General features: G+C 40.3%; 1 protein-coding gene across 1 annotated transcript in view; it reads right to left on the bottom strand.

Moving 5' to 3' along the window:
• Positions 1 to 16,485, bottom strand: part of dntt (deoxynucleotidyltransferase, terminal) — a 123,779-nt gene that overhangs the window by 33,543 nt on the left and 73,751 nt on the right. Inside the window, exons 9-10 of the mRNA XM_022217234.2 lie at positions 14,029 to 14,277; positions 13,526 to 13,609 (exon numbers count right to left, since the gene is read on the bottom strand). Of these exons, the coding sequence (XP_022072926.2) occupies positions 13,526 to 13,609; positions 14,029 to 14,277 (333 nt within the window). The remainder of the gene's footprint in view (positions 1 to 13,525; positions 13,610 to 14,028; positions 14,278 to 16,485) is intronic.

Here is a 16,485-nt window from a genome sequence, read left to right as displayed (position 1 = left end):
ATGAAACTGCTGCATGTTTTTTCATTTCCTAGAGAGTTGAATTTGTTCTCTTTTAGTCACAAGCAGAAAGGTTGGGGGTTAGGTCAGTGTGAATCTGTAATGAGGCCTCTACAGCATGTCCTCTTATTGCCTCAGACCGACAACTGCAGGTGTACAAATTAGTGCATAAATGCGTGGTTTACAAGTAAATTCGCCTCCAATTTCTTTTTTAAGGGTAATATGAAATACTCATTCGCCAGTTAAAAGGTGCTTTCTCCATTGCACTAAATACAAATCCATAAACTGAGGCTAAAAGCTAATTGCGACACATTGAGTACTGAATGAACTGGATCGACTTCTGACCTTGGAAAAAAAAAACACCACAATGCATTCCTCTTTTCAAAAGCAACTAAACCAGGTCTTTTCATCTACCTGTGTTAATTAAAATTCATAAGAACAGACGTGCCACCAAGGTCGAGAAGAAACATTTGCGAATGTGAACGGTAAGGGGAAAAAAAAACCCACCCCCCACATACTTCACACATGGCCCTCCTTATAAATGGTGAATTTCCAGCTCTTGTCGCCTGCCAGCAGGATGTTTAGAGGACAGAGACGCCCCCTCGGCTCACTTGTCTGTCACAACGTACGCTCAGGTATGTGTGTATTAGACTGTTTGACACCCTGAGGGTCCCGTGCCACCATCCGCTAAATTAAACCTCTCCTCCCTCTTTTTTTCTGCTCAGAAGAGGGGCCTCCTTCCAGGTGGCTCCCTGGCCTCACTGCAAACTGTGAGCGCCAACCAGCCAGCCAGCCGGCCACGGGAGCGTCCACAACCACCGCTCCCCAAAGCCCAATGCAATTGCCCTGTTATTGTCCACTCACGCACTGCTCAGAGGGTGGAGGAGGGTGGAGGAGGGAGGAGGAGAGCGGAAAGAGCTGTGAGCCTTCTACGTCCAAGATATTGTAATTTGACAGTGAGCTTCGTATTAAATTCTGCTCTTACAGGTAGACAGGTTGAGAAAGGAAGCAGTGGTGGACCACACTGTGCCGAACAGAAAACTAGCTTTAATTTATCATCACTTTTAAATTAACATTTTATGTCTTTCAAGGATAATTGACAGAAAACTCTGCAGAATGTATTTCACTTAGTTATGTATTTAAAACATTTTAAAAGCAATCTCCTGAGGAATTGCATATTGTTGTTTGTGTTCAAACTCGTGCAAAAATTGTCCTGCATTCAATATTGATGCAAAGAAATCCTATTTATTTTTATGCTTCCTTCAGGGGTTGTTTTTAAGTATGAAGGCTTCCCTGATGGTCACAGTCAATGCTGTATTTGCAGTTATGTAGGGTAGATGTTTCTCCACCAATATATAAAATGTATTGTAAATATTTCTGTGAAATCGGATTCGGATACTTATGAACTATTAAATACTCCAAATGACATTCAAGCAGCCAAATATTACATCAAATTAATGCAATAATGCAGCAAAAATTACTTAAACTGAAGACTATTTAAAAAATAAGGTACGTTGGTAAAAGAAAGATTAAGGAAGAAAGGAAAGTGAATGGTGTAGTGTCGGTCATGATGAGATTACTGAAGCCAGTTCGAAGGTTCCTTTAAATGAGCGTTCATAAAAAAAAAAAAAAAAATTAAATCCAGGATCGTGGAGTAATCGTCTTCCTTTGTCCTAATGTGATTAGTGTTCCTTGCAGTATTGTCAGTAGGGGTAAAATCTTTTGATGTTATCAGATTCTGATCCCTGCTTCCTGTAGGGTCAACAGTCAGAGTGGTTCCGGCAGCCATTTTTTCCCTTGTAGGTCTGATAGTCATTGTGGATTTAAGCCAGTCCTCTGGTTAAACTAGACCCAATAAACATCCTGGATGTCTAGAGCTACACTACCAGTCAAAAGTTTGGACACACCTTCTCATTCAATGGCTTTTATTTAATTATTCTGTACATTGTTAATACTGATAACTTCAAAACAATGAAAGAATACATATGGAATTATGTTGTAAACAAAAAATGTCCATCTTCAGTATTAATCTACAATGTAGAAAAGAAAACAAATACATAAAAAGAACTGAATGAAAAGGTGTGTCCAATGTTTTGACTGGTAGTTTATGTGTTGTGGAATCTGCTGAACGTCTGCTTTCTCGTAGCCTCTTCCTGATAGCATAATCTTGACATCATCCTGCCAGATCTGAAAGGTGTCTTCCTTTACGGTATCTGGTGTGGTGCCTCGGTGTCTGGAACGTGACTCTGGATGGATGAAAGCTTGGCATTTCTCTGTTTTAAAGCTGAATATGGTTAGATGATCCTACAGTTGCGTCAGTGCTGCAAATAGGTGCTTTGTGGACATTGTTTGAGGATTGTTTTTTGCTTATTCTAACACATAATAGCTCTAATCAAATGTATTATTAAATAATAATAATAATAAATTTTATTTTGTTGTAACTAAGATAATGCCACTGAAGGCCAGAAAACCAAGTTTCAGATTTAAACTTAAGATAGAAAAAACAAGAATTTCAACACCAGCATTTTAGGTTTGAAGCTTCATTTTCATTTTTGTATTTACCACTGCTGTGCTTGCAGTCATTCACTTGCTTTTGATGATGTTGCCAAGCAACAAGGGTGACTTAGGCTCCACCCACAAGCACCAAAAGGCCTGCTGAAAACGGTGTGATGAACGAGTGACAGAAAACAACTTTTTGCCAATATGAGGCATCCGGGCGACTCTAAACTGGACATTGCACATCCCGGGGACACCCACTGAGCGTGAACGGATGAACAGTTGTCGAGAAAAGCAAAGAACAGACAAGTATTTCTTCATTTATTAGTCAGATTATTTATTTAAAGTTGATGGGTGATAAAATCTCTCTCTCTCTATATATATATATATATATAAATATATATATATATATATATATATATATATTTTTTTTTTTTTTTAATTAGATAATGTTTTTTTCTTCTCCTGTTTACAAATCTTTTTCCATGCAGCTTCATTATTTGCATTCAGCTATCAAACAGCTGTTAAGTTCTCCTATGTGTCTTCACTGATGTACCTCATCAGGAGTATGTAATGAAGTATATCACCATTTAAACCATATGTCCACATATGTCTAATATGAATATAGGAATATAAAATCCCACATGATTTCGTCTAAAAATAACATGTTTAGATCATATCATGTTCATTTGAAAAGCTACAAAGGACAAAGCCTTGTAGCTTAACAAGTGAATTGTAAATGAAAGGTTGATCAAACTGTTTTTTGTAAGCTCTACGTCCGTCACACACCCTGCTTGAATGTAACTGCACTAGTTTACAAGACAGGACAGATGGGCGTCTTCATGTAAACATCACATGCAAAAAGCTGATATGAAAACAGAATCTGACTCATAGTGGGCTTTGTGGTGCATGCAGGGTACAAGGACAGTATTTATAAAAAAAAGCATGACTTTTCTTTGACAGCTGCCCAGATCAGCTGGGTTTGTTGTACTCGCTTTGTTGGTTACAATAAACCTACAAGTGAAAAGGTAAGGAAAATGTCATCTCTGATTAGCTCTGTCTGCTCCCTTTTTTGATAACGGTTACTGTTTCACTTCACTGTAAGCAGTAGTCACACTTTTTGTGTATATATTAGATGTTTGATGAAACCAGGCCCAGATTTCTGTGGTATATCTGTGTGTATATCGCTAAAATAATGTCCCACAGCTGAAGTATAGTAGTTTTCTTTTTGGTTAACATGGAATAAGTTGAGACCTTCACCGGAGTGTGCTGTAGAGCCAGTGGGTGCCAGGTAGAAAGAGAATATGAATGGTCCTCTCATATCAGTATCTGTGCTTCGGGACCAAAGCCAGGACATCTATGCTCACAGCCTTTTGACCAGAACCTCATTAATCACACTCCTACACATGACATAGAGTAATTACCCTGTGAGAAAGACACATGCAGTTACACACACACACTCACACACACGGCTTGTAACACACTTTGTGCATCCAGCGAGGGAAAGTGCATAAATAGGCAGAACAAACGACAATGAATTAGATTTACATGAACATATTTTTAACAGGTGTACATTGGTTTGATGGCTGGGAACACCTGAGCCGCACCGCTGAGCGTTCACACACTCACCGCCCACACACACACACACACACAGATTTTCAAGGGTAGATCCTGCCACACTTATAGGGGTGTGTTTTTTCGAGGTGTTGGGCAGGGTCATGGATCCCTCCTGCCCAGGGAGGGAGTCAGTCTGTCTAGGCATGATGAAATCCTCCACCTGTCCTCATTCATCAAGCCAACTACACGTATTAATTATCACAAACCTTCAGACTTACAGCAGAGGACACACACAGACCCACCCCCTCCAACGGCCCACTCCCCCAGCCGACTGAGTTAGACTTCAGTTGAAATTTAACTGTGCTGGCTGAGTACTGATGCTGGTTGTAAGTGCCCGTGGCACTACAAGTCAGCAGAGTATTTTCAGAGGACGACTAGATGTCAGTTATTGCTAGCAGGTGTCCCAACCCAAACCTGACAGCGGTGGTGCAGTCATATCGATCACACCAGGGTGCACAAGATTTCCTGGGCTGCGTTTTTGTGTTCTGTCCATGTCGGTTCATGGTGACAAATCAGGAGAAAACTTTACTGACTCAGTAGCTTCCTTATTGGAAAAATAGACCTTTTACACAGTGGATGACACAGAGGATGGAGGATTTGAAAACACTGGACAGTAGGAAAAGCATGGATGTGATTAATGACATGATTAGTGACATTAATGATGGCTGAATTCCATTTACGTGTTGGTTTTAGTGTTGTTTGTGCTGGTTCACAGTCACATTTTCAGTTTACAGACACTTGAACACTACAGACATTATTAATGTTAGTGGTAACACCTGCTCTTTTATTATAAGTCAAATTGTCTTTGGAGTAAAAGACCTATTGGTCAATTTTCATACAGCGTTCATTTATATTGTAAGCAGGTGCTAGTTGTCAGTGTGACTGACGGGGGGGCACATGGCTGCACTGCTTGTCTGCAGCTTCCACTAACCCCTGCAGAGCTTTAGAGTCAGTTTCAACTCATTTTTTAGCTGTCTGACACACAATTTTACTGTACTGTATTTCAGTTTACTTTTACTGCTATCGTAATGTTTTCAGTCACAGCACACAGCTGTTTTCAGCAAAAAAGCTCCACAAGCTCACTGAAGACTGTCTGCTCAGAGGCAAACAGGCAACAGATAAAAGGTAGTGAGGATCTGGTAAATGCAGCTCAGTGGTAAGAGCTGGATATTTCCTTCAGGAGGACAAAATCATAGCTGACAGAGTGAATACTGGACTTACATTTGCCACCTGGATACAAACACTAGTTCCTGATGTACACAGCAGCAAATCCTTGTGAATATTTTTTACATATCAGCTTATAAGGTTTTATGTCCATTTTTTAGAACTTGTTTTTGAAGAAGACGTCTTTAAAGGGGAACTTCGTTTTTTTTCAACCTGGGGTCTGTTTTCATATGTCATTTCATACATGTGAGTGATGGAGAAATGAATTTTCGACATAGCTCTAGTATTTAGCCAGGCAGGCAGCTTAGCAGCTCAGCTAGCAGCTCAGCTAGCAGCTCGGCTAGCGAAAAGTATGGGGCAGCTGGCCCCCCCGCGTCAAAGTCCGCCCTAACATGCTTTTGCCCCACACTGACCGGCTCAGATAGTCTCAATGAGTGTCCCACAACATACTAGAGATGAGAAGTGAACGAAAACCTCCACATTACCTGGCGATCGCTCTTTGTTGTGGTCTGTATCCAAATCTCAGGACGCTAGAACACAAATCTCGCGCCAAAACACCGGTTTGGCCAGCTGCCCCATACTTTTTGCTGGCCGAGCTGCTAGCTGAGCTGCTAAGCTGCCTGCCTGGCTAAATACTGGAGCTATGTCGAAAATTCATTTCTCCATCACTCACATGTATGAAATTGCATATGGAAACAGACCCCAGGTTGAAAAAAAATGAAGTTCCCCTTTAAATTTCTTGCTCAAACTGTGCAACAGTTCAAAAGCTTAGGACACCAAATTAACAGATTGTTGCTTGACAGATGGTTCAAACAATTAATTAAATTGTAGAAGATGCTTTGTCAATTCACTAAAAAAAATTCAGAACAAGATGGAAATTCCTTGTAGGGTCAAGCTGAAATAATTAATGTTTCTTGCTGTTTTATAATCATCAGCATGCTGATTTTTTTGTCCCATGTATGTCACGATGAATCACAGTGAACAACACAGAACAACAACACTGTCTTTTAGACAAATTAGAGGTGGAGTCTGACATTATGGTGAAAGACTGTTGATATCTAACTAATTAGCACATTTCGATAGTGAGCATGTGCCAGATTTACTGTCCTTCTCGCTCCCACTGCCTCCTTCCCCTCCCTCTCTCCTTGTCCTGTGCCAACCTAATTTCATTCCCAGAGCGTCAAAATCTGCCGTTTTGTCAAAGCTGCTTGCTTCACAGTGATACACACAGTGTCCCTTGGTATCGGTGATATCTATCCATCCATTATCTATACACTGCTTAATCCTGGATAGGGTCGTGAGGGAGCTGGACTATATCCCAGCTAACTTAGGGTGAAAGCAGGGGACACCCTGGACAGGTCAGTTTATCACAGTGTTACATATAGAAACAAACTATCACATACGCATTCACACCTACACCAGACAATTTAGAGTCACAGTTAACCTCAGCATGTTTTGTGGGAGGTTGTTTTTGGACTATAAGAGGAAGCCAGAGTACCCGGAGAAAACCCATGCATGTACAGGGAGAACATGCAAACTCCATGCGGAAAGCACCGGGAATGCCAGAACATGAACAGTAGCTCTTGTAGCTGCAAGGCTAGTGATAACCACCAAGCCACTGTGCAGCCCGGTATCGGCGCCACCCACGTCAATACTCAACGGCTTAACCCTCGTGCTGTGCTTACCAAAAAATGTTGTTGCCCTGTCTGAAAAAAGTCCAAAAATTCAGAAACAAATTCCCCAAATTTATAAAAATTTGCAAAATCTTCAGGAAGAATATTCCTGAAAAATTTTCCTCAAAGTTTTATTTTTTTAAATAAAAAATCCCCAAATTTGACAGCGAAATTCACTGGATTTTAGTTGATTTTTTTTTTATTTGTTTTTTTTTTCCACCAAAAAATGTTAAACATTTCCTAAAACAATTTTGAAAATGTGGAAGTTTTCACTGAGAATATATATATATATATATATATATATATATATATATATATTCCACATTTTTAAAACTTTAAAACGTTTCAATTTGACCCGCAGGATGACAGGAGGGTTAAAAGACATTCATAAGGAGGTTGGAGGAGCTGCAGGAAGCTGGCATTCATGCCCCATTTCAGAATGTTGTGTTTAATTTAAGGTTGCTTGCTGTTTGGTTAAGTTTAGGCACCAAAAGTTTACAAAAAGATTATGGCTTCAGCTAAGATGCATCGTTCCACAACATTATGCACATGGGCAAACTTCTTGTTAGCGATGACACCAGCAGAGAACATTCGGCATTATGGCATCTAATTCTGAAATTCACTGATTTTTATGAGCCTTTCAATCTATGCTGTGAGTTGAAAAATAATGCTAAGGGGCACCCAGCTTGTTTAAATGTTGTGTTTCCTGTGCATGAGCGCAAATGTGTGTTGAACATGCTGGAATAGTGTCTTGTGGATTGGTTCATGTCTCTTTGCTTCCCATTTACAAAGCCAGGGCTGAGCAGAAAACACCAGATTTTTATTCATCACATACAGATAAGGGACAGCTAGTGGACCATGAGGAGATATTCACTGAATTTGACAAGAACTGTATTAGATTACAATCATCGAGTTTACACTTAACAGCTCTACAGCTACTATACAACAGAAACACTGATTTAGTTCTGTCTTGGGGCGCTTCATTTCCTTGTACCATCTGGTAAAGATGGAGAAAAATGTTTGGAAACCTGTCATCCTGCAGTTCAGAGGATTTGACAACAGGAGGGAAAATGGAGGGGAAAATTGTGGAGCTGAAATAAACAGAACTTAACATCTCAATATAGCTGCGTTTCCTTTCAAGAAGCAGGGAATGGTGCTCCTCAGCCCATATTCTCACACAGGCCATAGCTCGGTGTGTTGTGTTATGTGACACTTTACGAGCATGAGCAGCTCCAGCTGTCAACACCCATCTCCTTACACCCATAAAATCTTGTGTTGTGGGGTTGTTTCCTGTAATTGCTTTGATTATGTTCCCACTATGGACCAGAACCTGCACCTTCAGCCATTTCGCTGCTGTTCCTTGGCTGTCACCTGTGTTCAAATGGCAGCATTTTCAGCACAGTAAATGCTTGAAACTGGGAACATGTTTGGAGTATATGAACTCTAAGTCACTGTTTCTACATGACAGTTGTGAAGCCCACTCCCAGTGCGATTTGAAGATCCCCCCTGAGCCTGTTCTTAATTGGGAGGAGATCATTAGCTTGAGTATAGCCCTCTAATCTTTTTTTAAGCATTTTATAATAAGACGGAGACTTGTGTCGGGGCTTGTGTCCGTTGAGAGCCTCTCTGAAGCCCACAAGATTAAAGTCCTCTAAATGACCGCCTTTGGTCCTTAGCTGAGATGTCTCCCCTTTAATCAGACATCAGTCCTCACCGCTCTCCTGTTTCTCTGTCACCAGTCACATGAGCCGCACAGCATCTCTCCAAAACTGCTGGCCAATTAGAAAGGACACGGAAAAGATGAAAGTGCCATTATCGCGTTGTCTTCAGCCATACGTCCAACCAATTAACGATAGTAAGCGCGGACAGGAAAAGGGAGACGCTCTTCCTCTCCTGCCCTAAGAGAGCATCAGTGTTGACAGGACAGGCACCGGGACGGTTAATTGATCTTCATTACGTTAATTATGGCTGTGATGTGGAGCGCAGAATGAAAAATGGGTCATACAGTTACACGGTTCTGTCTGAATGTACCCTGTTAAGTTTTCTGCTGACCTTGAAGCGACCCTGGGAAGCGATGGTGCTGCTTTAGCGAAGGACTGTGCATCAATAGTTTGGCTCGTTTCACTGCACTTTTAAATCCTCAACAGGCTGATGCTTTTCTGCTATAAATCTCCACATGTTGGTGCATTTCTTCGCCCCTCTAAGTTCTTCAAAACTACTTTTCTTCATTGTGCATTAACTTAACTTCTTCCCTGATCAAACGCCAGAAAATGCATGCAAGGTTTCTGAAGAACGTGTGTTTGCGCGTGATTTCCTCGGTCCACTCCAGTGCACGGATGGCTGCACTGTCAGCAAGCCTGGCTCTGCCCTTGCATTTGAATAAACACCATCTGAGTTGGCCGGTTGTGTATAATATCTGTCAAGAAGCTGTGACCAAGTGATCTTGGGGACTCTGACCTCTGTCCCCAGGGAGCAGCTGATGGGACATTGCGGTGACAGGGTGTCTTCCCTGTCGATCCACTCACTGATACGTCTTACACCCTTGTCCCACTCGGCTCGCAACTCAAGCGGCTTGCCTGTCTGCCCTATGCATCGGTAATGAGCCTGGGCTGCCTTACAGGATGCAATGAATAGTTGCGAGGATAGGATAAACACGAGCTTCGAAGATGGCTGTCACAAAGATTGATGGTTCCCTGGATTTTTTGTTGTCGTCTTGTCAGTACTATAAACTTTCCCCTGGTGAATAATGGAGTCCTGTGACTGAAGAGTCATGTCAATCTTTTTTAAGTTTACACTGAGGCTGTTGTAGTTTGAACACTGCATCTTAACATGTGATAGCTGTAAATCACAGACAAAAGAAAGCAAAGGCTTGAAGCTGATGCACAACATACAAATGAGCGTTGGGTTGACCAACAAACCTGCTGTTGGTTGATCATTGCTTACCTACACTTACACTACCACCCAAAAGTTTGGACACACCTTCTCATTCAATGGCTCTTTTTTGTTTTACACATTGTAGATTGATACTGAAGATATCACAACTATGAAAGAAAAGATATGGAATTATGTTGTAAAAAAAAGTGTTCATTTTCAGTATTAATCTGCCATGTACAAAATAATACAAATAAATGAAAAGCATTGAATGAGAAGGTGTGTCCAAACGTTTGACTGGTCGTGTATCTCCTAATTATTCTGAACATTATTCAAATTCCTATAATGCTGTCTGCATTAAAAATGTAAATATGACTGTGTTGTCTGGATCTTATCTCCCAGCTCATCACACCAGCTGTCAAAGCTGATTTTCACATGTGAAAAATGATTCTTCTGCTTGGTTAAAAATGTCTCATGTGCAAAGTCAGAAGCTCTTTGTCACCGGCTACTAATTATGACAGCACACCTCAACATCACACCATTCCCACCATTGCATGAGGCTTACAGCCACTCCACGAAAACACTCCAATCCACTGTTTTATCCTTCCTCGAGCCAATTATGTACACAATTCCAACAAAGGGAAAGGCATTCCTAAAGGGAACCTAATTAGCTCTGGCATAGTGGGCAAATAAAGAGTTAATTGATAATTAAATTACATGAGTTGTCCTGTAAATAGGTTTCTTCTCCTTCACAGTGCGATTTTGCATCACTGTGTAAGGTAAGCTGTGGTTTATTTAATTTGAAAATGTGTAAATGAACCCTGCACTCCCCAGTGCAATTACCTTTACATTAACAAGCTTGGGCTTTCATATACTGAAACATTAAGCTGTACTTTGCTCACTGAACTTGCTGATGAGCTCATACACACAGTGCATTTATTTCTGTACCTGTGAGAGAGATGGAGCACAGTCCTACCAAACCCTGCCCATCTCCCACCAAGCACTGTGCTATAATTAAAAATGTTGTTCTCGCTCCAGTATCAACTTTCTGCTCGCTCAGAGAGCAAACGCATATTGCACCGAATAATTTGAGATAGCTTTTCTTCACTGTGGCATCCTAGAGCGCCGGCCCTCATCCTTCCAATAACCTCTGAGGAGCAGAGGTTTAGCAGTAATTCACTATCCAGATTCTTAAACACACACACCCAGAGATGCTGTGCTGAATCCCAGGTGACGGTATAAATTCTGTGGAAACCGCTGATCATGGTGGTCTGTGCTCCTTTTTCCCCCGCTCTTTTCACACTCTATTTTAACGTCTATATATGTTCAAATATACAGATAGTAGTATATTTTAGGGTACATTTTAGAGTCTGGATGTAGCTAAATGTTCACTGCATCAGAATTTATCCAAAGAAGGTGTTTCCTTCTGCCATTATGTGCAGCAACTCTTGCGTGAAAGGGTAAAAAGTCATCTCAAGCGAACATAAGTTAATTTTGTTTTTCAGATATTGCTGTTTTCATGAACTTTTCCTAGTACAACTCTACAAATATACTAAAAAAATTTAATAAAATAAAATGCTAATGGGTTGTGCTACAACCAAAAAAATTGATCCACTGACATTTTCACTCCCTTACATGTAATAATAGTCTATTCACGGGCTCCTACAAAGCCACATTAGTTTGAGCTACAGCAGAACAATGGTGAGAATCATGGGCAAGATAAAAGCTGCTGTATGAGTAGTTATATGCTGACTTACAACTTGTCTACAAGGAAAACATTCAGTCATGTTTTCAGAATGTACTCTCAGAGCATAAAAGGACTTCTCATTGTTTAAATTTTACTTTATACATGCATTTACAGACACCGGCTTGTGGTCACAGGCCACTCACCAGCACAGTGTGACCATGATAGCATAACACCATATATTCTGGAGAATCCAGCACAGCACTTCAAACTGTTCCAGGCAGAAGTTCTGTGTAACAGTCCACTTGCCTCAGCTGCTGAAATCCCACAGTAATGTTGCAAACAAAAGCAGTTCCAATCTCCTCAAACTGAAAGGTCACTGGTTTGACACAACTGTTGTAAATTCACTGTGACAGGAGAAGTTCTCACATCATAAAGAAGTTGTCAAGTTAAATCTGCAGCAGTTACCACATGAATCAGTGCCTTTCTTCTCTCATTTCAATAAACATCTGTGAAAAGTAAAACACGAATTCAACTTGACCACAATCATTGATTGTTGCACAGGCAAATTTTTAGTTTAAGACCTCCGGTTGATATAATTTTGGCACTAAAATATACACTTGATTTACCCAGTCAGAATAACAAATCACTTCAAGAATGTCTACAAAATACTAGAGATTCAAAATATTGGCTTTTCCCAATGTCTAATATGCTGATGTTTTCCAATTTATTTTAGCCGATGGCAGAATGCACACATTTCTTTCCATCTGGGAGAACATTAAGTTGCTCTATGTTCTACAGATTGCTCTGGATTTGGAAAAACACTATTAGACAGTATCATTCTATAAAGTTTATACTTGGTTATGTTTTCTATATTTGCAATGATTTTTGTCCCAATGCTGCATCTGTGTGGTTCAGATCGGTAAAGATTATTACTCCGCCAAGTTAAGTGACAACTGGACTTTGTCTGTCTGTTAGGAAGATTATTCAAAAACAGACAAATGGATTTGGGTGACACTTTCAGGGAAGGTCAGAAAGCACTCAAGGACCAAATGATCAGATTTTGGCAGTGGTGCAGCTTATAGTCTGGATCCACAGATTTGTTAAAAATTTCTGTATCATTGCGAGATAGCGGTACAGCGTCACTGTAACTATGACAACAAGTGATTGCCTGGTGATGATTGCATGATTGCGATCCTACCACTGCGGGCTTAGCGAGACTTATTAGTCAGAAATGATATGAGCAACATCCATCCATTACCACGTTGGATCTTCTAGCTGCAAGGTGAATGTGCTAATCACTACGCCACTGTGCAGCCCCATGTGAGGAACAATTGATTAAACTGTGGGGGTGTTTCCGAGTCCCTTCAGTTCCTTCCCCCAGCTACATATATTTAGGTCACGTGATTCGGTATCCATACAAAACATGCACATGCATAAAACATGCCTGTACTCAACACAAAGTCATTTTGTTTGTAGGTACATTTATATTAAAAGGCCACATTCTATGTTGCCGTGATTTCTGATGATCAATAACTAATAAACAAATACTGCATTTAAAAAAAATAAAGCTTCATTTCTGACAATGCCATATGGGGCTATGAACAGCCTTGTCAGAGTACTGTACTCTCTGAATGCTTTTCTTGTTACGTCTACTCCTTTCAGATCCAGATCCAGATATGAAATACACCATCTATATATTTATTGTGAAACATAAGATTTACTAACATTTAAAACATGCCTTATTTATTTTATGCAACACTTTAAACTTAGTACTTATCACCCTGTCAGTGTTTATTCTGGGATATTCATTTTACAGAATTTATCGACTGATGCCGATTCTGATACCATCCTGTACACAGTGATTATTCTCTGTTATATAAATGTCACTACACTTCTTGTGTTCTGCTGAGAGTTGAACTAATGTAGCTGCGCAGTACTCCAATATAATGTGTTTTGCTAATTATTAGCTGCCTGAGAAAAATAATAATGAAATGCCGTTGTGTGTAACGTAGCACAGTACCTTGGTCTTGTCAAACAAGGCGTGGTTGTCCAGAAGCATTCGCCGCTCCGTCCGAGCGAACCTCCTTAGGTCTCTCTCAAACTGCTGTGGAAGAAAGGATCAATAGTCTGAAATAAAATATCTGTTTTATTTGTCTGTTTTATAGCATTGAAAGGAAATAGTGAGGTCTGAATGCACTTAGTTTTCCTGGAGGACGCCTAAGGTAGCCCTTTTTATGTCATTAGCGAGATGGTTTTGGGATGTCAGGCTTTACTGATATCTTTTTTCATCGTATGCACTTTATCATGCTTTAGTCATTTATAATGCAGCATGTGTCTCTAGAACCTGGTTTAAAGTTTATGTTCAGCAAAGTAAAATCTACCCTGACCTTGTCCAGGTGACCTTTTATGATATGCTGTTGACACAAACAAGAAATGATTACAAAACACTGTAACTACTGCAATTTTCATTATCCTCCCACATGTTCTACCTCACTGACATTCAGTCTGCAGAATTATTCATACCCTGGAGCCAGTCCAGCCAAGGAGAGTAAAGGCGTAACGGTCTATAGGTGGCGACACTATGTCCACTCGTACAGCCCTCCAGCTCCGGCCGCCCTCCTCAGCATTGTGCAGACCTCCCACCACTTGGCTGCCCTCCAGCCGCAGGATTAGGAAGCACTTTGCAAAGTGATCCATGGCCTCAAACCTGTGGCTGGGAAGCTTTGACATATCAAAGGTGGAGGCCTGGTGTTCACAGAAGAGAAGAATGCCCTGATGAAGAGAAAAACAGTATTTTAGCAGAGATAGAAATGTACAAGTTTATAGTCTTTAGAGGCTTTATATAAAATACCATTAATGTTAGCTTAGATCTTTAAATATAACCATTTAGTAAAGGAAATACACTTGAAACGTGACAGCAGTTCTTGCATGGGTCTTGGAAGGGACTTGAAGGAGGACAGCCAGTCTATCTTTCTCAAGTGAGCACCCAAGGGCCCTGACAGTGAAAATCCGGTCACCTTTCATCTCTGGCCCAAACTTCAGAGCATCCAAAAAAAGGTCTTATCTGAGGAGCAAAGCCTGCACACTGCCTCATCGCGCATCAGAAATATTAAAGTATAATCCGTAAGTAAGCTGTTGATCACACTTTCATCTCAGAATTGTACAGAGGAATTGGAGCCTGAAAAGTTAGCATGACCCTTAGAGCTACAATGGACACATTTTTGAGAAATAGGTTGAAATAAACTGGAGTTTTTATTTAAATCAGACCAATTAACTGATTTGATCAGTTCTGTAAGTGACGCAAATGAAGGATTCTACGTGTGGAGTAATGTGGTTGTCCTAATCACAAGCAGTTATTCCTCCAAACCAGAGTCATGTCTTTTTAGCATAATTAAGACAATCCGATATAAGAGCCTTCATTATAATGTCTCTGCCACTGACTGGCAGGAACTGTTTAATTTTTTAATTTGTATTTTAAAAAGACTCAATTACTGGAATACGGCTCAAGGTTTAAATTCAGATTAAAAAAGCACAATCACTGTAAAATGCTTCAATTCATGCCGTGATATTTGTTAATAGACGAACAGATTCACCTTTTTTCCAGGCAATCCAAACTTCTGTGGTAATACAGATAAGCTGCAGGAAGTTAGATGACATTCAGTCTTGCATGCGTGTGTCGCAAAATGATTTTATTCTTGTCAATATGTTTGAGTAAAAGGTTTTACTGGAACATTGAAGTAGCAATGGCTGTCAGTCAGGCAGAGAAGGAGAGTGACAAACTTGAAAAGAATCAAACCTTTAGGTACACTGAAGCTATGATTAGAAACCAGCCCTCTATTTGAAAACTAGTAAATCTTCGGGAATATTTGTGACCAAATGCTGGACTTTAATGCAACAGCCCCATCACAGAGCACCATCGTCATAAATCCATTCAAAGTCTCTACACAGGTAGTTTCAGTGAAGTGGTTCTGTCAGAAACCTGACTGCAGTTCTCACAAACTGTTATTGGTTTCCATGAGCACTGCAACTTGCTTCAGAACTAGATTCTCCATAATGTTGGAGATAAAAGGCAGCACAGATACAAGCCTGGAGGCACTGAAAGTGGTAGAGTCAAGGTTATGTTTCTTTCAAAGAGGCTGGATTTTTGCCATCTTGAAATAGTGGGTGGAGGAATGAGTGGAATTTTCTGGGTATGTTGTTTAGCGATGGATGTTCTGATCTGTGATGAGACTCTGTACCCTCCCGTCGTTTCTGTGATATACTGCTAGTCAGTAAATGAGGATTCATATCTAGACTGATTTTCACTTTTTTTTAAAGGTTGTCTGTCAATATCATCAACTTGTTACAAAAATTCAGAGTCCCAAGAAGATGAATCCTAATGGCTTTGGTGATCTGATTTTTCCTATACCCCACCGGCAGGTTAATTTTTGACTTATCTAGTGCATAAATGTGGTTCCCAGGGAAATAATTTCCTTTTTTACTTTTCCATACGGTTTAAGGTAAATATTTTGAAACTGACTCGATGGACTGCCATGGAAACTGTAACATAATTAATTATATCAACTTCAGTGATTTACTTTCGTATCATCAGATATAGGCTGCAGCTATAAGTCTGCCAGTGGTTGCTTATTTTAGGTGACTTTGTCCTCCCCTTCCACTATATGCATAATCCCTTTACTCTGGAAACAACAATAACTCTCAACAGAAATCTGCCAAAAAGAAAGATTTTGCAGAAAATTTGGATTACACAGCAGTGGTGTGGTGGTTAGCACTTTTGCCTTGCAGCTAGAAGATCCAGGTTTGCATCCCAGCCTTCCTAGTATCCCTGTATGGAGTTTCCATGTCCTCCCTGTGCATGTGTGGGTTTTTTCTGGGTACTCTGGCTTCCTCCCACAGTCCAAAAACAAGCTAAGGTTAATTGGTGATTCTAAATTGTCCATAAGTGTGAATATGAATGTGATTGTTTGTCTCTCTGTGTAG

The sequence above is a fragment of the Acanthochromis polyacanthus genome, chromosome 15, assembly GCF_021347895.1.
Source record: "Acanthochromis polyacanthus isolate Apoly-LR-REF ecotype Palm Island chromosome 15, KAUST_Apoly_ChrSc, whole genome shotgun sequence".
Taxonomy (NCBI): Eukaryota; Metazoa; Chordata; class Actinopteri; family Pomacentridae; genus Acanthochromis; species Acanthochromis polyacanthus.
Note: the sequence above shows the minus strand (reverse complement) of the source record. Positions and strands in the feature narration are given on the sequence as shown.